The sequence below is a fragment of the Leopardus geoffroyi genome, chromosome B2 (assembly GCF_018350155.1).
Source record: "Leopardus geoffroyi isolate Oge1 chromosome B2, O.geoffroyi_Oge1_pat1.0, whole genome shotgun sequence".
Taxonomy (NCBI): Eukaryota; Metazoa; Chordata; class Mammalia; order Carnivora; family Felidae; genus Leopardus; species Leopardus geoffroyi.
Window position 1 is genome coordinate 32,192,200 of NC_059332.1, and position 26,211 is coordinate 32,218,410.

At 54.0% G+C, this 26,211-nt stretch overlaps 1 protein-coding gene across 9 annotated transcripts in view; it reads right to left on the reverse strand.

Annotated features, from left to right (window-relative positions):
* Positions 1–11,072: 11,072 nt before the first annotated feature.
* Positions 11,073–26,211, reverse strand: part of COL11A2 (collagen type XI alpha 2 chain) — a 29,343-nt gene continuing 14,204 nt past the window's right edge. For all 9 annotated transcript variants that reach the window (XM_045497869.1, XM_045497877.1, XM_045497870.1 and 6 more), the window contains 45 exons: positions 26,030–26,074; positions 25,809–25,862; positions 25,575–25,619; positions 25,384–25,437; positions 25,094–25,138; positions 24,804–24,857; positions 24,634–24,678; positions 24,350–24,403; positions 23,940–24,047; positions 22,812–22,865; positions 22,464–22,517; positions 22,322–22,366; positions 22,183–22,236; positions 22,012–22,056; positions 21,827–21,880; positions 21,678–21,731; positions 21,404–21,457; positions 20,881–20,988; positions 20,642–20,731; positions 20,385–20,438; positions 20,042–20,149; positions 19,796–19,903; positions 19,600–19,653; positions 19,441–19,494; positions 19,149–19,256; positions 18,905–18,958; positions 18,636–18,689; positions 18,358–18,411; positions 18,145–18,198; positions 17,693–17,800; positions 17,230–17,283; positions 16,989–17,042; positions 16,799–16,852; positions 16,175–16,228; positions 15,800–15,907; positions 15,636–15,689; positions 15,425–15,478; positions 15,051–15,158; positions 14,861–14,914; positions 14,515–14,550; positions 14,276–14,329; positions 13,893–14,160; positions 13,076–13,188; positions 12,499–12,705; positions 11,073–11,788 (listed from right to left, as the gene is read on the reverse strand). In XM_045497869.1, coding sequence (XP_045353825.1) covers positions 11,648–11,788; positions 12,499–12,705; positions 13,076–13,188; positions 13,893–14,160; positions 14,276–14,329; positions 14,515–14,550; positions 14,861–14,914; positions 15,051–15,158; positions 15,425–15,478; positions 15,636–15,689; positions 15,800–15,907; positions 16,175–16,228; positions 16,799–16,852; positions 16,989–17,042; positions 17,230–17,283; positions 17,693–17,800; positions 18,145–18,198; positions 18,358–18,411; positions 18,636–18,689; positions 18,905–18,958; positions 19,149–19,256; positions 19,441–19,494; positions 19,600–19,653; positions 19,796–19,903; positions 20,042–20,149; positions 20,385–20,438; positions 20,642–20,731; positions 20,881–20,988; positions 21,404–21,457; positions 21,678–21,731; positions 21,827–21,880; positions 22,012–22,056; positions 22,183–22,236; positions 22,322–22,366; positions 22,464–22,517; positions 22,812–22,865; positions 23,940–24,047; positions 24,350–24,403; positions 24,634–24,678; positions 24,804–24,857; positions 25,094–25,138; positions 25,384–25,437; positions 25,575–25,619; positions 25,809–25,862; positions 26,030–26,074 — 3,339 coding nt within the window. In that variant the 3' untranslated portion in view covers positions 11,073–11,647. The remainder of the gene's footprint in view (positions 11,789–12,498; positions 12,706–13,075; positions 13,189–13,892; positions 14,161–14,275; positions 14,330–14,514; positions 14,551–14,860; positions 14,915–15,050; positions 15,159–15,424; positions 15,479–15,635; positions 15,690–15,799; positions 15,908–16,174; positions 16,229–16,798; positions 16,853–16,988; positions 17,043–17,229; positions 17,284–17,692; positions 17,801–18,144; positions 18,199–18,357; positions 18,412–18,635; positions 18,690–18,904; positions 18,959–19,148; positions 19,257–19,440; positions 19,495–19,599; positions 19,654–19,795; positions 19,904–20,041; positions 20,150–20,384; positions 20,439–20,641; positions 20,732–20,880; positions 20,989–21,403; positions 21,458–21,677; positions 21,732–21,826; positions 21,881–22,011; positions 22,057–22,182; positions 22,237–22,321; positions 22,367–22,463; positions 22,518–22,811; positions 22,866–23,939; positions 24,048–24,349; positions 24,404–24,633; positions 24,679–24,803; positions 24,858–25,093; positions 25,139–25,383; positions 25,438–25,574; positions 25,620–25,808; positions 25,863–26,029; positions 26,075–26,211) is intronic.

The following is a 26,211-nucleotide window of genomic DNA, read 5'->3' on the forward strand; positions in this document are numbered from 1 at the left end:
TGCAATTCTGGAAATGGGAAAAGCTTCCGCTTTGAACCTCTGGGATCCCACTTTCTACCAAAAAAAAAAAAAAATACATATATATGTAAATCTGAAAGTGTCAAGTCTCTAGGAGAATATGTAAAATATAAATCATGATAAAATAGTTGGAGAAACTGGAGATGCCAATCCTACCAATAGAACTCGCTGACAGCTTATTCTAGCCAGTCAAAAGGTAGGTGGATCTCAGGTTAACTGTGAATTATAGCAATATTAGGAAGATTAGCTAATCCTTACTTAAGCAGTACTTACCAAGCACCAGGAACTGTTCTGAGTCCATACATTTAACTCACCTAGTTGTAAAAATAAATAAATAAAATGTGTTTAGCCCTGTACCTGATATCATTTCCTCAGTAAAACATCTTGCCAAATCAGTCCCTGAGCAGCATGCATGCATCCATCTGGCTGATGTATTCTTTTTAATGCCAATAAATTATGTTCACCACCAGCCGTTTGCTTTCACTCGGCTGCCCCAACAAGCCACGCTGGCTATATTACCACAGTAAATTCTTCTACCCTGAGGCATAATCCCATAAAACAGAATTTAAACAGATGACCTAAATCCACCTCAAGTATTAAAGTTGTTCATTATACTTAGTGACACGTTAACCAGGGTTCACTTGAAAACAATTGTGCCCATGAGGAACTTTTTTTGAGGGGGAGAGGAGCTATCTTTCATCTTGATTATGGTGGCAATTACACAATGAATGTTTGTCAAAACTCATAGAACAGGGGCGCCTGGCTGGCTCAGTCGGTTGAACGTCTGACTTTGGCTCAGGTCATGAGCCCGTGGTTCGCGAGTTCGAGCCCCACATTGGGCTCGCCCCTCTGTCCCCCTCTCTCTCTCTGCCCCTACCCCACTTGTGCTCTCTCAAAAAATAAATAAACAAATAAACATTTTTTAAAAACTCATAGAACAATCCAGTTAAGAAGGATAAGTTTTACTGTGCATAAATTATATCTCAGTAATCCTGATTTTTAAACAGCACTGCACCCCAAAACTCTGTCTTCCCCTATCGATTTTATGATTAAATTTTCAGTAAACTTTTGGGAAGAAAAATTCTTGCCTTTGTCCTTGAAACTCCCTACCCCCAAAAAAGAGGAACATGAATTAATTGGTATGCTTGAACTCTGAAAACTGCATATCCCACATCCATATTAACCTTGGGTCTCTTCACCAAATTCGTAAAAATGGCTCCAAACTTAGATGAGTCCTTAAACCGCAAGATACCTTCAAGCTGTGCTAATACAGCAGCCACTAGCTACGTTGGCAATTTAGGTTAATTAAAATTAAATGAAATTAAAAATAAAATTCCTTAGGAGCACTAACCACCTTCCAAGTGCTCGATAACCTCATGGCGTTAGTGGCCACAGTATTAGATGGCACAGATGTAGAATATCTCTGACATCACAGAAAGTTCCATTGGCTAGTACTGCCTTAGAGGCCAAACTGGAGTTTTGAGCAAGGAATACATAACTATACGGCATATATCTCTGAGAATTCACCTGGCTGGCATTGCTAACAAACTACAATCATCTTGAAAGGATACACACTGGAGCTATTCTACTGATGTCCTAGTAAGGCCAATGACCTCAGACCCTCAAAGACAGGCGTATTAATAGAGGCAACTCATGGCGGAAACATGGAGGAAAGTGTGTTGCTGTGTCTTAGATACAAGCTCCAGGTGCCTCCAAACCAGCTTCCAAAGACTTCAAGGAATCCCTAGTGGGAAGTTTGCCAGCAAAACAAAACAGGCAGCCTGTTTGTTTTTAAACTCCCACTTAATGCTTTGCTTAGAACCAGTAGGTAGATTTCATTGGAATGTCCTCCCCCCCACACACACACACACACATAAAGGCAAAAAAGGCGTTTTTAAACTATTGATTTGAATGGAAATTATGACACCGCTTTACTGGTAAAAGCCACCGCACAATCCCCCCGTTTCTGGACCTTACTCAAGAAATTGTTCAGAGACAGGGGCGCCTGGGTGGCTCAGTTGGTTAAGCGGCCGACCTGGGCTCACGTCATGATCTCGCGGTCCGTGAGTTCGAGCCCCGCGTCGGGCTCTGTGCTGATAGCTCAGAGCCTGGAGCCTGCTTCAGATTCTGTGCCTCCCTCTCTCTCTGACCCTCCCCTGTTCATGCTCTGTCTCTTCCTGTCTCAAAAATAAATAAAACGTTAAAAATTTTTTCAAAAAAAAAAAAAAAAAGAAATTGTTTAGAGACAATGGCAAGACAGAGAATGCTAATTGTCCCCCAATATCCATAATCCCTGATTCCTTGATAGAACTTTCCATTTTAAGAGGGCACGTGGGCTTCCAGAGTAAGCACTAGTTTTCCACCGTCCTCTCCAGTTAGGTACAAATTCTGTCCAGCAAACCGTAAGCGGAACTGCTGTGTGCAACTTCTGGAAAGTGGCCTTATAAAAAGGGAGAAATGGGTCCTTCTTTGCCGTTCCCCCTTCCTGCTGATTGGAATACAGACAACGAAAGCTGGAACTCAAGCAGTCACATCGGACCGGAGCAGGAAGAGTAATGGTGAGGCCGGCCGAACAAGACAGACGGAATCTGAATCCCTGACAGTGTTAAAGACCCTGCCAGCCCTGGGGTTCTGCGTGAGAACGAGATAAACGTCTGTCTTGGTTAAGCCATTACTGCTCCCGGGGTTTTCGGTTTCTCCCAGCTCAACCCAAGCCGAAGCGATACGCACCGCACCTCTGGCTCACAGCCAGGACGTAACAAGAGTAGACGCCCAGACATACAAAATGACGCTCTCACTGTGTGCATCACCCTCCAGCATCAGATACAGGAAGATGACGGAGTGCCTTCCTCCAGTCCTGGCACAGGCCTCTCACTGACAGCTTGCTCCGAAGCTCTTCATCTTCTCGGTAATCACACCTTACGCGGTGCCTTGTGCCACGCCGCACGCCACCACGGTGCTTGTTAGAAAGGAGCGAAGAGGCTCCGCGAGCCTCAGAAACGGGATGGGGAAGGGTATCACGCACTGCCGCGCGCGCCGGTGGGCGGGTGCTGAGTGTGGGCCAGCCCTCAGGACCTGCTGGAGATTTATTTGTGGTCATAAATCAATAGCACGCTTCAGTGGCAGTTATACTTTTCCCGGGCCGCATCTTAGCGCGCTGGATACGAGACTTAGTATCTTCAAAATACCTGCAATACCCTGAAGTTGCTCTTTAAAGACGCAACAATGCGGTATTGGGCGTCCCTACCGCCCAAATGGTGTCAGATACTTTTTTTTTTTTTCTAATTTGTTTATAGCTTTATTTTATTTTATTTTATTTACATCCAAATTGGCATCTAGTGCAACAGTGATTTCAGGAGTAGATTCCTTAGTGCCCCTTACCCATTTAGCCCATCCCCCCTCCCACAACCCCTTCAGCAACCCTCAGTTTGTTCTCCATATGTATGAGTCTCTTCTGTTTTGTCCCCCTCCCTGTGTTTATATTATTTTTGTTTCCCTTCCCTTATGTTCATCTGTTTTGTCTCTTAACGTCCTCATATGGATGAAGTCATATGATTTTTGTCTTCCTCTAATTTCACTTAGCATCATACCCTCCAGTTCCATCCATGTAGTTGCAAATGGCAAGATTTCATTCTTTTTGGTTGCTGAGTAATAATCCATTGTGTATATATATATATATATATATATATATATATATATATACCACATCTTCTTTATCCATTCATCCATCGATGGACATGTGGGCTCTTTCCACACTTTGGCTATTGTTGATAGTGCTGCTATAAACATGGGGGTGCATGTGCCCCTTCAAAACAAAACAGCACACCTGTATCCTTTGGATAAATACCTAGTAGTGCAATTGCTGGGTCGTAGGGTAGTTCTATTTTCAGTTTTTTGAGGAACCTCCATACTGTTTTCCAGAGTGGCTGTACCAGCTTGCATTCCCATGGTGTCAGATAGTTCTAACACACCTTCTCTTAGTTGACGAGTGTCATGTTTGACAGTGACATAAAACAGAACAACAGTTATAACCAAAAAAAAAAAAAATGTGCTTATAGTTTAGCCAAAGAAAACATGTAAGAATTTGCCCAGTGGTGCCATACTTTGCTGACTTAATGGCTAACCTGGTCTAAAATTAACACCATTGTTCAGCTTTGCAAGTCCTGCCCGGGGAAGGAAGTTGGATATTGACTTCCCACATACTGATTCAACTAATGTGTGGCAGACACTGTGGTTTGGCTGACCCCACACGACACTCGTCCTGACCCTTTGTTCCCTTTCCCAGACTTCCTTGCAACTAGGGATGGCTGTGTGACCCAAAAGCAGAAGCTTGCTAAAGTGATAGATGTGGCTATCCCTATAACTTACTTCTTCCATCTTGGATGATGGAAGAAGTGATAGCTACAGATGCAGCAACCACTTTGGGGACATGAAGTGACAAGCATATGGAAGGAAGGGTAACATTGTGAGATAGTGAAGTACAAAGATAGAGTCTGGGGTCTGATAGCATCGACCGACAAGTGGTCAAACCAACACTAGCAGATGTCTTCCTCAGATTTCTTGTGTTATGAGAAAAACTAATTTCTATGTGCTTTTGGCCACTGTTATTTGGGTTTTCTGTGCCTGCCTTTGCAGGCATTTCTGCTGGATGCAGCAGGTCCCAAGAGGCCCTTTCAGACCTAGGGCATTTGGTGGCCTTTCTCCCTCTGTCCCTTTGCTTATTTCTTACATACATGTCTCTAAGCAGAGGTTTGCAACCCAGGCTGCATTTTGGAACCCCCTGGGGAACTTGTACAAAAGTACCTTTGCCCGGGCCCCATGCCAGATTAATTGAATCCACATCTCTGAGGGTGGGGACAGGGCATGAGTAATCTTTATAAGAGCTCTTTTAGATTAGTGATTTTCCATTTTTACCCCCTGAGGATCCTCTTATACTCTTAAAAATTATTGAGAACCCCAAAAGGCTTTCCTTGTGTATATGTTATGTTATATATATTTACAGTATTCAAAATGGAAACTGAAAAAAGTAATATTTAAAAAAAAATTTTTTTAGGAGCACCTGGGTGGCTCAGTCAGTTAAGCATCCAACTTCACCTCAGGTCATGATCTCATGTTTTGTGAGTTTGAGCCCCACGTCGGGCTCTGTGCTGACAGTGCAGATTCTCTCTGCTTGGGATTCTCTCTCTTTCCCTCTCTCTATGCTCCTCCCCCACTTGTGCTTTCTCAAAATAAAAAAATAAACTTAAAAAAGATAGAAAATGAACTTTTAGGTTGAAGAAAATATCTTAATATATCAATATATAATATTGATAGATTTATCTATATATGAACACAGTCATAAAATAGAATTTTGATTTTTTTTTTTTTTTTTTTGAGGCAAGGGTCCAGAAAGGCAAATGTGCATAGAGCCCACAGAAGTCATAATGCAGCCCTCGATATCATGGTCATGGTCATGTACTAAAGAGCAAGTCAGCAAAATACAAACAACAGAGATGCTGGACTCTGAGATTAGACAGCTCATGATGTTGTGGCCGCAATGGCAGAGTGTGACTTTGGGTTGGCCCTTTGGGGCAAGGATGAGTCAAGGAGTGCAAGTGTGGTCATGAACGGGCTGACTGGATCATGCTGGTCAAAGGTATAGAAAGTGGTCTGTATAGGGGCACCTGGGTGGCTCAGTTGGTTAAGCGTCCAACTTTGGCTCAGGTCATGATCTCATGGTTCATGAGTTCGAGTCTCACATTGGGCTCTCTGTTGACAGCACAGAGCCCTCTTTGGATCCTCTGTCCTCCTGTCTCTCTGCCCCTCCCCTGCTTGCGCTCTCTCTCTCTCTCTCTCAAAAATAAAAAAATAAACATTAAAAAAAAAGAAAGTGGTCTGTATAGAGGGAAAGACAGCAAACACCTCTTGGGGTGTCTGCTCAGTAATCCTACCTTATGTGGGAAGAGTGTCCCCAATACCTCTCGTACACCCACCCTAGTGCTTCATATAAATTATCTGTTTGTTGTTATACTGGGCCACCAGCCATAGAAAGTTGGTTCTCAGGGAGACAGCTGACCTGTCTGCAAGCTAGACCAACCAGACGGGACTCCAGGAACCTGAACCACGGAGCCCAGAGACACAGAGGTTGAAAGCAGATTGACCAAGTGGTGTTTGTGGCCACACTCAGGGACAAAGTCCATGAAACTCTGAGGTCTCAAAACTGCCCTTTTTCTTCTGTACAAAGTCAACCCTTCCTTCAAATACTGAGTACCCTGGTATTTTTATAAGAAATTTCCTTTCGAGGGAGCCTGGGTGGCTCAGTCGGTTAAGCATCCAACTTCGGCCCAGGTCATGACCTCACGGTTTGTGGACTCGAGCCCCACATCGGGCTCTGCCCTGACAGCCTGCTTGGGATTCTCTCTCTCCCTCTCTCTCTGTCCCTGTCCTGCTTGTTCTCTCTCTCTCAAAATAAATAAACTTTTTTAAAAAATCATTAAAAAAAAAAAAAAGAAATTTCCTTTGGGTCTTAAGCTGTTTTAATCAGATTGTATGTTTGGAACAAAAAGAAACTTCAGAAGTACGAGGTCTTGACAGCACTAGAATCAGAAGCTGAAAGGAGAGCAGTGTGCCCCAATCACCAGTGTGTCGCCAGTAACCAAGGCAAGGCGTTTGAACCAGGGGGGTGTGGCCAGTTCCCCTCCCTTGTCACTACAAGGGGGATTACTGCCTTGTAAACCAAGTGCTATCCCACTTCACAGACGGCAAAACTGATGCTCATAGTAAATAAGCACCCCAGTTAGAAGCAAAACACCCCTGGCAAGCTAGATGCAGGAGAAGCCCTCGTTAGGAATGCAGAGAGGGGCATCTGGGTGGCTCAGTCGGTTAATCATCCAACTTCAGCTCGGGTCATGATCTCACCGTTCGTGAGTTCGAGCCCTGCATCGGGGTTGCTGCTATCAGCACAGAGCCTGGTTCCGGTTCTCTGTTCCCCCCTCTCTCTGCCCCTCCCCTCCCTAAGCTCTCACTCAAAAATTGAAAAAAAAAAAGGAATGCCGAGAGATCTCCTGCTGGCTATCATCAGCACCACCCTCAGCCCTAAGTCAGCTCAACCCTACCCAGCCTGGACCATTTGCCGCTGCAGACTCTTCTGTCTGACCCCCTCTGTCTGTCACCAGGGCTCCAATTAAAAGTACAGTGCTACTTCCCACCCTCTGCCCAACCCTAATATGTCTGAAACCTGTTTCTTAGTTTGTAATTTTTACTTATGTGTTTCTATAGATTTTCAATTCTGAAAAGTAGGGGAAATACTGAGGTATTAATAAAAAGACGGGAAAGTTGCAGAGCCATAAGAAACCTCTACCAGCCCTTGTGGTACAGGTGTACCCGAGTTAGTGAGCACTTACCCACCACGTGACCCACCAACAGAGCCCAGACCATGGGGAGCCATGAACATAACACAGGAATATATCACCACAACCCACGTACTCTGGCCCCAGACCCTGCGGAATCCCAGCCCTTTAGAGCTGAAATGGCAAGACCTGGAACATGACCTTTACGCCAGCTGCCATAGTATCCAACATGGCTTCTATCTGTTACTCTTTAGAAAACCACACACCTAGTTCATGGGATTCACAAGGCCTTCCGCGCAGAAGATGTTACTGAGAGGAAGAGAAGCCAGAGTGAAGTAAACAAATGGATTGTCACAACAATTTGTAGACCAAATGCCCATCACCTGAGGGAAGGAGTGGAGGGAAGGCGGTGTGGTGGGTTGGCTCTCAGGCTTATTCTACACTCTTGGCTGCTTGAGGGTAGCCCTAAAGGAGGTGTCCCTACAGATGTCCCTGGTGTTCATTCAAGGACCAGTGGACAGTTCTTCCCTACTGAGATGGCAGTAGGGGGGAATGTGAGGGGGGAAAATAAGAAAAGAAAGCCAACTGCAAGCACCCATGGGGTGATGTCAGCTCACTTGAGCAGATGTGGGCTGGGAAATGTGATCCTGGCCTCTGAACTGCATAGCTGGTTAGGAAAAAACTAGGATGTGTTCCTAACCCTCCCTGCCGACCACACCGAACTTGCAGGAATCGGGGCTACATAATCACAGAACTGGGTCACCACCCCCTACTGCTCTGGAACTCCTTTCTGAGGCAACTGCAGCCTTGTTTTGACCCACTCCCTTCCTTATCTGTCTCTACTCCCACCTACCCCGATCCATGTAGAAACTACAAATCCCAGCATGCAACATAGCCAAGGAGGGGGAGGTCTTCTGGGATATGTAGTGCTCTCAGGTGCAGTGATCTAAGTGGTCCAAATTTTACAAGCTGTTTTTTGACCATGAGGTAGGACGCCAAAAATATCAGCCCAAGGCTAAGAAGTAGCTCCAAGGCTGTGACAGGCTACAGCATCCATCCCCACAGCCTTCCCACTAAATCTCACTAAACCCCCGTGGCTGGCCGTGTGCCTGTGTCCAGGCCCTTCACAGCCTCATCCAACCTGGGTGGGGCCTTGCTAACGCACAAATCTGTCATATCCCTTATCTTTCCCAACATCATCAGTGACTTCCTTCTCCTTATTGGGTTCAAGTTAAACTTGTTGGAGGGGCAGTCAAGAGTTTCAGAGCCCAGCGTTTCCTGCAAGAGTTCGTGTTCTGACCCAGTCAAGCCCAAAGGAACTCCCCAAAGTCTCTGCCTCTCTCTTCTTTATGTACTCCCCAGCCCATCTGGAAGCCTCCTCTGCCCACAAGCCACTGGAGCCACTACCAGCACCCGCATGTTTAGATACCAGGGGACCTGCGCTACCCACACCCAGCCCCTCCCCAAAACTCGCGCCTCTGGAGCCCTGCCCTGCAACTCCTCCCGTCTTTCCTTAGAGCCAGGGCTTGGCTCCCCCCACCCTGGGGAGCCAGGAGGCAGAAGGAGAGGGCTGTGTGGTTCTGGCATCCTCGTCTGCAACTTGGCACAGAATCGCTGGTAAAACGGTTGTCCGGGGTTGTTAGCATTCTAGCTAAATAGGCTTTTGCGGATTGGCCTGGGACCCAACTGCTGTGTATAAGTGTTATTTGAGTGAATGTATGGCATTGTTTTCATGGAGAAAAGCCCTCTAAGCTCAGAGCATCTGACCAAAAGTGACCTTTGGGGACATTCCCCTTTGGGTTCTGGGGGCAAACTCTGGGTTTGGCTCCAATTGCAGAGAAAGCAGGGAGAAGCCTCAGCGCTGGCCCAGCTTAGCTGGGGGTGAGTGCGGGCAAGATCTATTTCCGTCTGATCTTCCTTTTAGCTGAGGCCCAGAAGGAAGCTTCCGGAAGGGGGTTGTCGGAAGCCTTCAAGGACTTGGAGATTAGGACCGAGGGCGAGTGATCCCAAAAACCCGTCCACCGCCTGACCCCGTAAAGATAAGGTCAGGGGGCTTCCACTCGGCCTTTTGGGCTGAGGGAGTGAGGAGGGTTCAGTTTGGGACGAAGAAAGGGACAACATGTTAGGCAGGTCTTACTCCGCTTGCCCTTTAGTTGGCCGAGGGCTTGGCGCCGGCACCAGGGGGCAGCAGAGGCGGAGAGATGCGCGGAGGGGCTTTTCACCTGCAAACGGTTTCCCTGCCCACCGTCTCTGCCAGGCTGGGCCTCTAGGCCCCATAGGAGAGCTTCTTTGGATCCAGAATGAGCTAGCTCCACCACTCCAGGGTTTCAAAGATCGGGGTTCTGTCCTCAGGGGACGGGGACGATCAAGGCTGTGCCATCCGGGATCCGCCAGGAGAGGCGGGGCGCTGCCTACCGGGGCCCTGGGTCCCTCCCAGACCCGCCCCAGGGGGTCTGTGGCCACCGGGACACCGTACACACGCTCGGACACCCGCAGCCGGACGGGGAGTGAGGAAGGAGTGTCCTGATTGGGATGAGGCCCTGGACTAAGTTTCATTCTACTGCCAGGATGGGCAGGAGCCAGGAAATCCTGTGTGAGGATAAGCAGCCCCACGGAAGGTGGGGAGGCCAGCTAGCGATGCCTGGCTGAGCGGCTGCCCTGAACTGAAGGGACCTACCCGGACACCTGACCCGGAGGGCACAGAGCTTCTGAATAAGCCCTAAGAGGGACCCCTGGGGAAGGAGGAAGCGGGGGCAGCATAGCATGCGATGAGAGTAGGACTGTGCACCTTGACACAGAGAAAAGCCCGGCACTACGTAGCTGGGAATGCACACAGGTATGGGCAGGACACGAGGTGACCAGAGGTCCAGGGGCAGGAAACGCTGTCTTGGAAGGAGCCCAAGGTCCTTATTTGCAAAGAGTTTAGACCAGACCTTCTAAGCACCCCCTTCCAGCCCTGATGTCCTAAAAATGGGGAATTGGGGTGCGGGGGAGGTTGTGCTGGACCTGGAAACAAGGAACCCAGAAACATGCCAGCACCTGTGTGGGACAAAACCCTGGGCTCCCACCTGATGTCACCGGGACATCAGTTTGGCGGTCCGCACTTGTCAGCCAGGTTTTATGAACTCTTTTCTGGGCCCTGACACCGCAAAAGGACAGGCCCTCTGGGCATAGGGATTAAGCCTTCCATTTCTGGTAACAGCTCAGCAGGCAAAGAGGGGTTTTGGATGGGGGCCCGGGTGGGGATTGAAATAACAACACAAGCACCACACTCATACGCCCAGGAGGGGACAATCACATTTTTTAACCATCAGTCAGAAAGGACACTGGGCATGGGGCTAGACAAGGTCCTGGGAGTCCCTTCCATCCATATGCCACACATTAGCCCTTCCATTGCGGGATCAGGGAAGGCGAGGGAGGGGGGAGGCTCAGGGGTGGGACCAGGGTGGCCAGGCTGGCGGTGGAACACTCAGCGGGCTGAGTCGTGGCCATTTACCAGCTGATGAGGAAGAAGCGTTTCGATATTTCAACAGCGCTGAATACAGGCCCTGCACTCACCCCTCACTCTTCTGTTTCGCCCCTGGGGGCTCGGCCTGCTCCCCAAGTAGCAGGTGGTTCCTGCAAGCCCCAGACCAAGTGAGAGACAGCCGGTGTGGGGGTCAGGGAGCCAAACACCCGGTAGGGGGAGATGAGAAAGCCCCACACTGGACAGAGAGAGTCAGACCCTGAGGCAAAGGAGACCATATATTCCAACATTCACAGTGGGTGCTACAGGCGGGCTGTGAGGGAGGTGGGGTTTGGCCTGAAAACCTCCCCCCACAGTCACTGAGGAAAGCCCTGAGGCAAGGAGGAGGGTGCCGGGGCTCACCCCTGGAGAGCCCTGTCTCCAAAGTCCGCTGATTTTTGTTGGCATTTCTCTCTTTATCTTGTTTGTTCTTTTGTTTTCCACTCTTTAAATAATTAATATAATTACTTTTAAATACAAAATACACAGTGTCCTTTCTCTTCTCTTCTGCTTGTTTGGGGTGATTGGGAGGTGCGTTTTAAATAAGGGTCTCGGCTGTCCAATGGGTCACAGGCTCCAAGTGGGAGGACCAAGAGCCCCAGATGCCACCCCTCCCCTGGGGCGTCCCAGCACCCGCTTCACCCCTCCCCTGGTCTGCCCCTGGCTGGGGGCTCCCGGTGCCCTGGCCCGAAGCCACCTAGACGGTGAGGAGCCCTCTCGGGAGGTGGCACAGAGCTGATGCTGTGGGATTCCAGGTGGGCCTGGTTTCGACGGACAGGGTCAGACAGAGGAGGACCTAGCCCATGAAGCAGACAGGCCCCAGCAGCACCCCTCCCCGCTTCGGGGGGGCCCCCAGGTCTGAGAAGGAGGCGTCCAGCACTGGTAGCTGCTCCAGCACAGGTGTTCGCACCTCCAGCACCGTGCGGCCTTGCTGTGTCTTGAGGGGGGAGACGGGACAGAGGGAGCAGTGAGCGTGGTGGAGGCGTGCACACGCCCCACGGGTCCCCCAGCCTCAGGCCTGAGTGCCCCTAGCTGCTATTCCCCCAGTCCCTGTCACGTGATCCAACTTGCCAGATTTTCTTCTTCAAATTTCTTCCAGAGCATCAGGATTGGGAACGTGTGCGCGTATCTGTGCTCCTGAACGAGTCTGTGCAGCCTTGGGTTTGTCCTTGAGATTGTCTACGTGTGGTGGTTGTGTGAGTCTGTGGGACTCCATAGCGATGTGTAAACACGTGTCCGTGGTGTAATCGTGTGATAATATCTGACATGATTCCACATGTTGTGTGTCCCCGTGTGACCCAGTCCAGACAATTCTGGGGATGTATGTACAGACGATGGGTGTCTGGGTCCTCCTGTGCCTTCCTGGAATGGGTGATTTGCACCCCCGTGTGCCTCTGTTGGGCAGCCTGTGTAAATGAGTGCACGAGCCTGCACGACTCACTCTGGGTGATGCGGGTGTGTGCGCGCAGGTGAACCCCACCTTCCATCCTTTCCACCCCGCCCCCCATCACCCCCGTCTGAGCTCCCTCACGCATATCTGACACCGAGAAGCTGGACTCCTCCTGCTCTTCCTGGTGCCTCTGCCCAAAAGGTCTTCCCCCAGCCTGACTCTGGGATCCACCCCCACCCAGCTCTTCCGGTTCCCACCTGACAGCCGTCTCTGAATTCCTTGACGTAGGGGCTGGTCTCCAGGCTCAGCTCATCCTCGTTGGCCCCCCGGAGCTTCAGAGGACCATCGCGGGCCATCCCAGAGCACGGGTAGGAGACATCCTGGTGGGCTGAGACGCTGAGCAGCCGCAGGAAGGTGAGCTGGACCACACCTACCGGGGAGCCTTCTGAGTCCACGTAAGAGAACTGGCAGGAGAGAGGGCCACAGTCAGGGGCAGACAGAGACGGGCTTGCGGGGCATCTACAGACGCAGGGTAGCTGGGCCACGGTCAGGGGCAGGGAATGGGTGGGCAGAAAGGGCTGGGGGAGAAATGAGGGGCCAGAGTGGGAGCCAGGGACTGACTGAGGGTAAACAAGAGGCAAACTTTGTCTTGGGTTGTCAAGGGAAGGAGACACAGTGAGCGGCAGAGGGCCGGTGAGAAGGAAAGAGTCAAGGAAAGAAGCGGCAGCAGGCTCCGCAGGGGCGAGGGTGCCTGTCACATAAACCTAGAAACCACTAGGCCCTGACTGGGCCATGCTATGGGGCAGGGATGATCAGTCAGGCGCCAGCTCTCACTTGTGTGACATCATCCCGGGGCGTCACACATGTTTCCCCTCCTGCTGTAAAGTTGCAGAAAACCCGGAAGGCATCCCGAGCACAGCCCTGGTTGGGGTCGACCCAGTACTCTCCTGTTGGGTGAGGGAGAAGGAAGGATCAGCACCCCAACAGGTGGGACCCAAGGTGCTCCTTGCCTCCCTTCCCACTTCTCTCCTGATGCTGCTCCAAACCCCAGCACCCCCTCCCACATCCTCCCCCCTTGACCTCCTCCCCACATGCTTCCCTCATGACCTCACCACCATGCCCTCCCCCCTTGACCTCCCTCCCATGACCTTCCCCCCATACCCTCCCCACCATGCCTTCCCCACCATGCCCTCAGTCTCCTCGTCCCATTCTCCCCCAGAGCCCCACACCACCACCCACCCTTCTTCACATTCCATCATCGCTTACACCCCTGCCCATCTGTGGCACCCCTCCCCCCAGCAGCACCCCCAGGCTCCCAACGGAGGAGGCAGGAGCGCTGACATCCTCACAGGGATACAACATGTGATTGTAGATTCGCACACACGGCCATCCGTGTAAATGCGAGCACATGTGTACACGTGTGTATGTTTGTCGCTTCCCATAGGCAGCAGGCTGATGATGAGCTGCCGTGCACTGGGAGGACCAGATCAACTGGGAAATATGGAAATACTTCTGACCTAGTTGGCAAAGAGCTGCCCTTCCAAGCCCCTCAGCGCTCACCCCCACCCCACACCTTCCCCAAGAACCCCCTCCATCCATTCTGCTTTTCAAGCCCACACTGTTATTTTTGTTTCCTGAGGCCGGCACTGACCATCAGGCAGCTCCGGGTGGCAGAGCTTCAGGTCCTGGCAGGTGCGAGCGGGGCTGTCCTGGGTCCCTGTCGGCCGCCTCATCTGCTCAATCTCCTCCCGCAGGGAGTCCAGTGAGCCAAAGATCTCCTCCAGCCCCCCAGCACTGCCCGGAGCCCCCCCAGCCGGTATGGCCTCATCCTCTTGCATCAGGCGGCTTCCGTCCACCGAGCGCCGAGTCTTTTTGGGCATCTGGATGGGCAGGGGCTGGATCACCTCCCCCGGGGGGCCCTAGGTGGAGACACAGATGGAAAGGGTGACAGGCAAGGTCGATATGAGGATGAAATGGAGAAACACTGGGACAGAGAGGGACAGTCAGAGAAGCAAGCCCTGGCTTGTAACTTACCGGGTGTCCCGGAGGACCCTGGACGCCCTTCTCTCCCTTGGGTCCAGCTGGGCCCTGCCAAAGGAGTAGATAGGTCATGGAAGGGTCAAGAGGTCAAGCATGTGATCAGGGTCACAGAAGGGTCAGTCTCCAGGCCAGGGAGGAACTCCACTGGAGGGAGCACATTTGCCCAGGAGAGAAAGTGTCAAGTCCAGCTGGGGGAAGGGGGCAGAGCTCAGAGCTGGCTGGGGGTCACTCACTGTGGCTCCTTTGGCTCCTTTGGGGCCAGCAGGTCCCTGTGAAATGAGGTTACAAGACAGAGATGGTCAGCACAGGGGACGGTTGGGATATGGAGGAATGGAGATGCAAAGTCATGAGTCCACAGACCCTGGCTTTACCGCAGGAGGGGCAGGCGTGAGGGAACACGGGGACATTTGGGAGGCCCCGAAAGGACGGGGAAGGAAATGCTGCAGATGTAAGGACATATGGAGGACCCTGGGACCTATGCTGGTTAGGCTGGTGGTTGCCATGGAAGCCATTGGGGGATTATGGAGGGGGGAGCAGTGGGGTTTAGGGGATTTTGTGAGGAACAGATGGGGTACTCACGGGGAGGCCAGGGGGCCCTCCGGGACCAACAGGCCCAGACGCTCCTGGAATACCCTAGGAAGGAGAGGGGCGTGGTTCAACTGGGTCCTCCTCCACACCCCCTCCCTCACCCCTTTCTCCACCTCCACCCTCACCCCCAACACGAATCCCCACACTCATCCTCCCAGACCTTTCAGGACCATGTCCTCACCGTCTCTCCCTTCTGTCCAGCGGAGCCCTGGGGGCCAGGAAGTCCCCGATCACCCTTCTCTCCCTGCTCCCCAGGGGGCCCGATCAGTCCGATGAGACCTGGGTGACCCTGGAGAAGGGACAAGTGGTCAGGGGGGTGCAGAGAGGAGACACGTGGATGCAGAAGAAGGAGCCCATGGGGGTGAGAGCGCAGAAGGCAAGAGAGACTTAGGCACAGGGTCTGACAGAACAGGGCCTGTGAACGGTCGTCACTGGGTAAGGACCCCCAGAGATGGTGCTGGAGCCCTGAAGCATAGTGGTGGGCACTCAGGGTCCCCCTAGGCTTCAAGGGCGAGGGTGAGGGGAGATACTTGGCCGCATATCTGTGTCACTCACCTTCTCTCCCTTGGCTCCGACATCACCCCGGAGGCCAGGAAGCCCCGGAGGTCCCTGTGGGGAGGCAGGAAGTCACTCTCTCCAGGGAGGGGTGGGACCAGGCCCTCCCACCACCACTTCCCACTTCCTCCAGGGCTTCAGCTGGATTCCCCCTGCCCCAGGGAACCAGCATCCTCACCCCGACCCACCCCACTAATCCACAGTCACTCACCACAGGACCTGGAGGCCCAGCCTGGCCCGGGGCCCCAGGACGGCCTTGCTGACCCTGCAGATTCAAGGAGGCCACAGAGGTGAGGAAAAGTGTCCCCACACAGGTACCCCTCAAGGCCCCTCACCCCTCCTACCCCAGCCAAGCCTTTCCATTCCGTTACTCACCACTGAGCCTGGGAGCCCTCTTAACCCATCAGGACCAGGTTTCCCTGCTGGGCCTGCAGGGCCCACGGGGCCTGTCTTCCCCGGGGCACCTACAGCTCCAGGATCCCCCTGAAACACATACAAGGAGTGAGCCTTAAAGGGCAGAGGAAGGGAGGACGGGTGGCGGTAGGAGGTCCAAGGCGGACTGGATGAAGCAGAGAGGAGGGGCCAAACCCCAGGAGCCCCTTGAGCAGGAGTAAGTATAGGGAACGGAACCCCCATCCGAACAAGAGGCTCAACATAGAGGAGGTCAACACAGGGTAGACATCTAGAGAGAGGAGTCTGAGGAACCAGAGGTGCCAGGAGATGGAGGGAATATTCCAGCCTCTCCCTTACCTTGGCCCCCTTCTCTCCTTGCCGCCCCTCAGGACCAGGTGTGCCAGCGGGACCCTGCAGATGGATACAGGAAGGAAAAGTCGGTGAGGTAGTGAAGAGCCAGGCTCAGCCGCTTTCTCCTCCCTGTCCTACTGGGCTCCAGCGAGCATGCACGCGCACTCACACACACACTTGGGCGTGCACAGATGCGGTCACAGAAGCTGAGCCACAGACAAGCTGGTACAGCTGCACCCGTTGTTAAAATACCGAGTAGTTCTGTGCATCTCGCAAAAAGCCACTTGCCCACACACCATCTAGTGCCCCACCTCCTGCCCCAGCAACTAGAGGGTTAATCTTTGGCCTAGAGGGAGCCCTCCAGGAAAGCTAGCCCCTTCCTCCAGTGTCTGTTCTGATCAGTTGGTGAATACCACCGCCCCTGGCAAGAATATATATAGCAAAACCCAAGAACAGACACACTCAGTTATACACAGACACTTAAAAATACAAATGTTCCCACACATGTGCACCCCACCCAAGGACAGCCTAGATCCCAAGCACCTCCCTGTCCATCCCATGTGTTACTGTCCCATCCTCTATCCACCCTAAGGACCGCCCCACAAGTTCCCAGGTGTCCACCTCACTTACCCGCTTCCCAAGTGGTCCAGGGGGTCCATTCTCCCCAGTGGGACCAGGGGATCCCTATGGAGGGAGGAGTAGGGGTAAACGAGTGGTTAGCCTCCAGCCAGCGGACCCCTCAGGAGTAGGGCATAAAAAGGGGGCAATGGGCCTGAAGGCTTGGGCTCCATGGTGGAGGGAGGGCTCACTGGTCACTCACAGGCTGTCCTGGCTCGCCATCCTCTCCTCGGTCACCCTTTGCACCATCCTGGCCCTGCAGGGATGAACCAAGGTCAAGGGTTGCCCCAACCCGGCTGGCATCAGCCCAAAACTGCTAATCCTCCCATGCCTCCACCTGCCCTGCCCCGCCCCCAGCTTCTCACACTCAAAACGCATCAGCCACATGGAGGCTCCGTACAGAAGCCCACCCTCTTTCTCCTCTTTCTCTGAGGAGGACTCACCCGAGGGCCACCTTCTCCAGGAGGGCCAGGATCACCAGGAAAACCAACAGGACCCTAGTCCAGAAAAGAACAGGGCAAGGTCACAACCCCCTAAGCCTACCCAGAGCCAACACAGACCCCCATGGGCACATGTGACACCCTCCCTCTCTACAGGCAAGGCCCGCCTGCACCCCTTGAGAAGATGGTCTCCTGCACCCACTTTTCTCACCTCATGCACTTTATGCCTTCTAATGCTTTCAGGGAATTAATTAGAAGGCATCTCTCACTTTCTGTCTCTGGATTCCAGACCCCATACATCCCTCCCAGATCTCATTCCCAGAGACTTCCGCCCAAGTACTGCCCCCATCCTTGGGCTCTCCCCACTCCAAGACCCTCCCACTCACACACACCCATATTCCCAGGTCTCTCATTCCCAAGGCCCTCCTCCCAGCCCTGCCCCCCCCCCCCCCCCCGCCAAACTCACAGGGTTCCCTTTGGGGCCATCATCACCAGTGGGGCCTTTAGGCCCTGGTGGTCCGGCCTCTCCTGGCTGCCCCGATTCTCCTTTCTCCCCACGCTCCCCACGTGGGCCCTGGAAGATGAATGGAGGGTACAGATGGTCCCAAAGGGGTCTTGAAGATCAAGGATGCAGCCCCTGCTTCCAAAACACCTTCAGCCTCCCCTCTGTCCCCTCAGTGACAGCAGGATGCACACAGAAAGTCAAGCCCACAGGGAATCATCTGGTCCCTCTTCCTTTCAAAGAAAGAGTGTGGGGCTCACTCAGACCCAGGGGTCCAATCTCCCTGAGTATGGGGAGCACAGGCTCCTGGGCTGTAGAAGAGCTCCAGCTCTAGCAGATCACACATCGGGGGTGGGGCGCTGAGGTTGAGGAAGGTGATGGGGATTAAGGAGCAAGGCCTCAGAGCTTTCATTCACCTTGACACCTGGCTCGCCCTGGACCCCTGGAGATCCTGATTCTCCTGGCTCCCCCTGAAAGAAGACTGGGGTCAAACACCTCCTTCTCCCCCCAAATCCTGCTATTCCCCCCCATCTCATTTTCTTTTGCCACCCCCAACCAAAACTAACAGACGATCCAACCCTCATACCCCCGCCAAGGCGAGTCCATTCATTCACCCCCTTCCCAGTTACCTTCTCTCCAGGGGGACCCAGGTTCCCAACACCTCCCGGGGGACCTTGCGGACCCTGAAAGAGGAACAGAAGTTAGGGTAACTGCTTAAGGAAGGAGGTGCCATTCCAGGGACAGAGCCTGGATGAGCGCCCCAAGGTCACAGCAGTGAGACAGTGGGAGGCCTTCCAAGCCAGAGGCTTCTCTCGGCAGCTGAGATGAGACTAGAGTTTATAGTTTGAGGAAAGGGAGGCAGGACTGGCCACGTTGATCTGAAGGGACAGAGGCTAAGAGGACTCACATCAGCTCCATTGGGTCCAGCTGGGCCTCGAGGTCCTGGGGGGCCCGGAGGTCCCTGGGGAAAGGAGATAGGGCAGAGATGGGGAGGGGAGAGAAAGAGCATTAGGCACACAGAAATGACAGGGGGCTGGGTAAGGCAGACATCCTGGGGGTGACAGGGGACGGGGACAACCCTACCAGGGAGCAGGGGCATCGGTGGCAGTGGGGTGTTGGGGCCGCTGGATGGGGGGTGACTAGTAGGTGGGCTTAGGGCTAGGGGGTCACACTCACCATAGGGCCCACATCTCCTGTTTCTCCTTTCTCCCCCGAGGGGCCTGGCAAACCCTGTGTGGGGGTACACAGCACGTGCCCAGATGACCAACCCCCTAGAGCACAGCTCCAGGTAGACAGTGCCCTTCCCTCCAATCCCACACGCCCCCTAGTCCTCAGCAGCAGGGGATGGTGGGGATCTGGGGCACACATCAGACCCATCCTGACCCCACCTCTCAGCCCCTGCCTCTACCTTCCAACTAACCTGTAGGCCAATGGGTCCCGGGGGCCCATTGAATCCTCTTGTTCCTTCATCGCCTTTGGCTCCAAAGTGTCCCTGGGGTCCCCGAGCTCCGGGCTCCCCATCTGCTCCCTGAGGTGGAGAGAGGGCAGGGACAAGGATGCAGAGACGGTCATGGGTCAGGTGTTCTCTATTCACAAACTCCACACTGAGCTGGGTACCAGGCCCAGAGCCCCCACAGGGCAAAGCGGAACTGAGGGCAGACTAGAGGCTGCCAGTGCCCCTGGTGGGGGCAGACAGGGCATCAGTCACTCACCGCTGCTCCAGGTTGCCCCACGGGACCAATGGGCCCAGGGGGTCCAGGAGGGCCCTGCAGGGGAAAAGGAGAGTCAAAGACACCAAAGACAGGAAGAGAGACCAGGTGGAAATGAGGCTAAAGGTCAGAGGTCAGAAGTCAAAAGTCATGGCCACTTACATGTTCACCCTTATTCCCTTTAGTGCCCTTCTGTCCAGGGTCTCCCACCTCACCCTGCAGGGAGAAGGCAGGTGAGATATTAGAGAAAGGACCTGGATGAGGCAGGGAGGTTAAGACAGGAAAGGGGATGGGAGGTATGCCCAGATCATCGATCTCATCTGGAAAGATTGGGTCCAGGGTCTGTGGGTTCCCACACCTTGTCTCCATCCTCTCCTGCCACGCCTGGGGGTCCAGCGGGACCAGGAAGCCCCACAGGGCCTTGCACCCCATCTCGGCCAGTTGGACCAATGGGGCCCTTCTCACCCTGTAGGAAATGGAGAAAGGAGTCATGACCCAGAATCATCACCTTCACACACCCTCACAGGAAACCCTCCAGAGCCCAGCAGCTCACAGCTCACAGACCCCTCCCCAGTGTGTGTCTCCCCAGGGACCCCACACTCACCGGGACACCTTTCTCTCCTGCAGCTCCAGGGGGACCCTGTGGGCCAGGGCGCCCTGGGGGGCCAATGGGTCCCCCTGATCCTGCTGCACCTCGCTCCCCAGGGGAGCCCTGAAACAGGAAATGGAGTCAGACCCCCAAGGAGGAGACCACAGCCCACCCACACCAGAGGACCCCTGACCATGGTTCCCAGGAGAATAGCCCAAAATTGGATGCACTATGGCTGACGCTAGGCTCCCTCTGCCCAGTCCCACAGTCTTGCCTAGATCCAGATGCCACTCTTCATCCTTCCACACCCACTCTTTCCTGGGTCCTCCCTCCTGTCCCCCAGGGTCCCCAGACTCACTGCAGGGCCAGGAGGACCAGCCGGACCTTCGTTTCCCTTCAAACCGGGTCCACCCTATGAACCAGAGATTTGGAGCAACAGATGTGAGACGGGAGGGTGGGACACAACAAGAATGAGGGTCCAAGAGACATGCAGGGAAGGATGAAAGTCGAGGGGGGGCAGGCTCAGAGAAATGGGAGTGGGGTGACACTGAGGGATGCCAGGACAGCAGTAACTTTTCTCAGGCAATGCGGCTGGGAGACTGGGTTCACACTCACGGCAATGCCCGGGAGGCCTCTCTCTCCTGGGAAACCCCTCAGACCAGCAGGTCCATCCTTCCCTGGGGCCCCTGGGGGACCAGGGTCACCCTAAAATGAAACAAAAAGTGACGAGCCACAGCTATGCTCCCAGATTGGACAGAGAGATTTCTGGCCTTTCTCAAATCCCCAATTAGCTGTTCCCTTCAGCACCCCAACCCTGGCCCCCCAAGTTCCCCTCTGCCTGGCCCTTTACCGACCTTTGTTCCTTCTTTTCCAGATGTTCCAGTCAGTCCCTGCTCTCCAGGAGGCCCTGGGGGTCCTGGGTGACCTCTCTCCCCCATGGGCCCAGTTTCTCCTGCTGCTCCCTGGGAAAGAGACAGAAAGACTCCATCTCAGACCCTCTACCCATCTCCCTGCCCAAACAGGCCACCCTGGCCACCCTGAAATAACCCCTCTGGAACCCTTTTAGCTGTGCCCCAAAGCTACTGGGAGACTCCTAGGGCTCTGCTAGGCTACTGCGCTGGTGTTAACTCCCCAGTTTGGAGTAACCACACCACTTGTGTCCCCACTGGGGAACTGCCCCTTTGAGGCTCAAGAAGATGAGAACCGGCCCAGGAACCAGATTGAAGTTGGGGTCCCTGCTCCAAATTCCAGCCCCGGTGGGGTGGGGGGCAGGTCAGGCAAAGCAGGGGCTGGGGCATGTGATTGGAAAAAGGGACAAAAGGGGCAGAAAGACTAACTCCAGGGTCTGGGGTCCATTCTCTCAGAGGGCAGACATACCTGAGGTCCCACCACCCCTGGAGGGCCAGGGGGGCCAGTCTTCCCTTGGAAACCCTGAGAGAGGAAGAGGAGAGAACAGTCAAAGCATATCAGGCATGGACACTGTGGGATGGACCCCAGGTTCCCAGAGGAATGGCAGGGTCACCACCAGGCCCTTGGCCATGGGTCTGAGCAGCACCAGGTTGATCTCTACTCTGCCAGAAGAACCTCCCTGGTAGGCCTTCCAGACAGCTCTGGAAGTTGAAGGTCTCAGGAGGCCAGGGGCATCACTTACCACTTCTCCTCTCTGGCCTGGGTGTCCTGGAAGCCCGTCCTTCCCAGGGGGACCCTGGAAGGGGTTCAGATGTCAGGTGAACTCTGAGCTGGGAAGGAGGATGGAGAAGAAGGATTCACAGAACCAAGGCAGGTCAGAGGTCAGCTTACCGGAGGTCCTTTGGGGCCAGGAAATCCATTGGGGCCTTGAGGTCCAGGGAGACCCTAGAGACAGAGCTGGGTTGAATCAGGAGAATGGGCAGGGGATCCAGCTTCCCCCATGGGGTGAGAGGGCATGGGCTCCACTCAAGCTCCCTGGGGAGCATTAGGGATCAGGAGACTCAAACCACACTCACCCTTTCTCCAGGGGGCCCATGGGGGCCATCACCACCTGATGTTCCCTGTGGGGGGAAAGAGGGTCAGAGAGCAAGAGGAGCTGCTTTCTAGCTATCCTGGAAGTCAGAGGAGTCAACGGGGAGCTGGGCTAAGGGCCAGATGGTGGATGGAGCCCTGCCAAGACCACTAACCTTAGCTCCAGACTTCCCTGTGGCACCTCGGGGTCCCCGCTGACCCCGTGGACCCTAGAGAGAGGGGAGGGGAGTTGTCAGAAGAATCCCAAAGCACCTCTTTGGATCTTGAGCCACATGTCTGCCCCCCTGCACTCACCGTGGGGCCCCGCTCTCCCCGAGGCCCTGATTTCCCTGACAGGCCCTGGTAGGAAGGAAGCAGAGACACCACATCACCCAGGGCATGACTCCCCCAAAAGAGCAGCTCTGCCCTCTACACCCTCTCCCTTCCCCCAGCTTACCCGGGCTCCCTTCTCTCCACTGGCGCCAGGAAAACCAGGAAATCCCAGGGAGCCCTGGTGAGGGTAGAGAAGGAGAAATTGAAAAGTCATAAAAAGGGAGGACCTAGAAGAGTCAATAGGGGGTCAGAACTGGTGACAGAGGCAGCAGGAAGGGAGGACTATGCTCTGCCAATAACTAGGTGTCCTTGGGCAAACCCCTGCTGCTCTCTGGCCCTCTGTTCCCCCATCTGTGGAATGGGGGTGGACTAAATTCACTCTAGGGTCCCCCACTGCTCTGTCAGTCTGTGCTTCCTGGAATCAAGGGTCAGAGAAGGGAAGAGGAAGGTCACAAAAGGGGCATCATATCACCTTGGGACCCTGGCGTCCAGGGTAGCCAGGCAGACCAGGAACACCCAGCTTGCCCTGTGGAGAGATAGGGAGCAGTCAGGAGCAAGAGGAGCCACAGATACCACTCCATCTCTGCCCCCAAGAGACCCCAAGCCCCAGAGACAGGAGCCAGCCCCTACCCGGCAAGGCTCCCCAGCAAACCTCCAGCCCCTGACCCCTCATCTCCTGTTCCACAGGCTGCCTGGCTTTTGTCATCTCTCCTTCCTGAGAGTAGATTTTCCCCAACTTTGGTGGTGGGATCTCACCCCTTCTGTGTCTTTAAATCTGCAGTTCCATCAAGTTCCTCAGGACTGTGATCTAGCCCCTGCTTACCCTTCAACCTCAGCTCCCTTTGCCCAGTGCACACTTCTACTCCATCAAGACCAGTCCCCCTGCAAGCCCGCACACACCACACTCAGGAACACCTCTGCCCCCACCCATGCTCTGCATCACCCCTAATCCCCCTGACATGCACCCCTTCCTCCTGATGCTTCAGGGCCCACCTTGCCCAGACAACTGTGAAGCAGAGGCTGGGAGCAGGGATTCTACAGCCTGACTGCCTGGGTTCAAACCCAGGCTATGCCCCTCACTGGCTGTGTGACTAACAAGCATCTTAACCTCTTGGTGCCTCATTGAAAGCTCTCCGCAACACAGGGCTGTAGTGGAGCCTGCCTTGCAGGACTGATAGGACAAGCAGGTGGGGTGTTGGCACTCGATGAGGGCTTGCTGGAGTTAGCTCTGCAGGTCTGGCTCACCTCCTCTTTGACTCTCCCTTCTTGGAATTTCTCCTGCTCTGAGTCCAGACACATTTTCACTTTGCCTTGCACCCATATACCTTATGCCAGCCTCATGCCTTGTCCTCACCTCTATGTCATGTAAAGTCTCATGACAGGAACTTTTCCTTGACTTCTTATACATCCTCACCCCCACCCCTAACTGTCAGTGGCCAGGAGGAGCCTTCTACAGAGAGGTGAATAATTAATGGTCTTCAAATGACTAACTGACTCCAACTATTGGCACCCTAAAGTCGATCCTGATCCTAGTGCCCAGGCCTTCATCCCCTCCATGTCCCTAGAGCATGTAGGCACAGACTCCCTCATCCCCGGTCACCTTCTCGCCCATGAGCCCAGGGGGGCCAGGGTCTCCAGTGGGTCCAGTACGTCCCTTTGGTCCCTCAGGACCATCTTCTCCCCTGGAACCAGGAACTCCAACCTCTCCCTGGGTAAGAGGGTTGAAGAGGCAAGTGTCAGGGACTGGGGGTATGGGCTGGGCTCCAAGAGGAGAGGTAGGCCTCGGTGAGGCTGAGTACTGCAGGACAGGGAAAGGGAGAGTGCTGTGATCTTCGGGCTGGTGGGACTCAGCTGTAGGGTTGTCATTCTGTGGGGGGGCAGGCTTTAAGGGGAAAAGACCACTGGATGGGGACTCTGTGGTTTCAGGAAATAGGCTAGTGATTGGGGGCTCCAAAATGGAGGAGGATCAGGACTTAGCACTGGGGGGCCAGTGTGTGGGCTTCTACTCACCCTGTCACCTTTCACACCCATGTCCCCTTTGAACCCGGGAAAGCCATCCTCGCCCTGAGAAAAATGGGGGTGAGAGCTCATCAGCGATGATGTGGAAGGTGGGGGGGGGGGGTCGGGAGGTAAAATGGAGCATTTTAGAAAATATGGGTGGAAGGGTGGATTTCAGAGCTGGGAAGCAGCACAGGGCAGGCTGGAGGACAGGAAGCAGGGGAAGAGCTGGACCAAAGGGGTGGTGCTGGGCAGAATGGAGGGAGGTGCTGGGAAGCTGGAGGCACGCTGCTCACCTTTTCACCCTTATGGCCCTTCAGACCACGAATTCCATCCACACCCTAGAATTAGAAGGGAGATAGAGACAGGGAGATCAGGGATGGAGGTTGGGAAGGATTGAGCTCCTGAGATCCCAGCTGCCTCCCCCAACCATAGTGCTTTATTTCCCAGCCTGGTTGTCCATTACCTTGACACCTCGAGGTCCCGGATATCCTAGAGGACCCTGAGGTCCAGATGGACCCTGGAAGAAGAAAGAGAGATACCTGTAAAGGGGTCTCAGGGTGTGACTTATGGAGGCCTTGGGGGTGGAAGAAATGGAAGAGACAACATTGGAATCTGGATAGGGATACAAGGCATGGGACCAAGAATACTTCAGCCACACGTGAATGATAAGCCAAGGAAATTCCAAGGATTTTGAGGCCCCAGAGTCTGGGTAGAAACTCCTCCAGGGATGAAAGCAGGCATGGACCATCTCACCTGGTTTCCTTTGGTTCCAGGGGGACCTTCCTTCCCAGGGTGACCCTGCAGGTAAAGGAAGGAGAATGTGACATCTGGCCACTGTTACCTTCCCTGCACCCCTTCCTTCACTTCTTTAGCCCAGCTTTCCCTTGTGACCCTAATGAAGCCTAGTGACCATGGGCAGGCACCACCAGGACCTCCTGGTGTAAGGAACACACTATGTAGATAGTCACCAAAGGCACTTGGAGGTCATTCACTGGGGTGGAGGGTCATGTGGAATTTGGATTAAGAAGTAGGGACCCACTCACCGGAGGTCCATCTGAGCCAGGCATGCCAGGGAGCCCTGGTTTCCCTCGGGGACCCTACAGAAAGACAAGGAGGCTCAGGGTCACCAGTGGGATCAGGTCACACCATGGCTGAAGCCCCAGCCACACATTTAAGGCTCTCCCTACACCTCCCCCGGTGTATCTCCTGTCCCCCAAATCACTTAGTCACTTACCTTCTCTCCATGAGGGCCAATGGCACCCTGGGGCCCAGGGAGACCCTATACAGAGAGAGAGAGGAGTCACAGGAGCCCCACAGGGGTGGACTACTCTCTCCTATAGCCAGCATCCCCATTCAGAGCATGAGTGGTGAAGGCTTGAGACCTTTAATTTCCATCCAGGGTCTGAACCACTGTGGAAGCCCAGGGGAAGTTGCTAAAGATGGGGAGGGGTTGGACAGGACAACTCACCTGGGTTCCAGGAGTGCCCTGTTGTCCAGGAGGTCCTGGCTCTCCCTGGGGTCCCTAGAAACAAGCAACCAGGCAAGGGTCAAAAGAAGATGGTGACAACAAACTTAGGGCCAAGAGCTGAGTCGCAGTAGGGGCAGCAAGAACCAGAACCAAGCAGGGAGTCAAAATGGAAACAGGACCTTGGCTCAGGGCCAGGTGGTGTCTCTGTGCCCATTACTCACCAAGCTCCCTTTGGGACCATGGGGACCATCCATGCCTCGGACTCCCTGAAACATGAGAGGGGCGTGAGCAGGCTGGAAGATGGGGCCAGGGCCCTGGAAGGACCTGTGGTTTCTGAGAGTCCCGGTCATTCCAGAGGGTGGGACGGGGCAGCCTGACATTGGTCAGACCTCCAATTCATCCC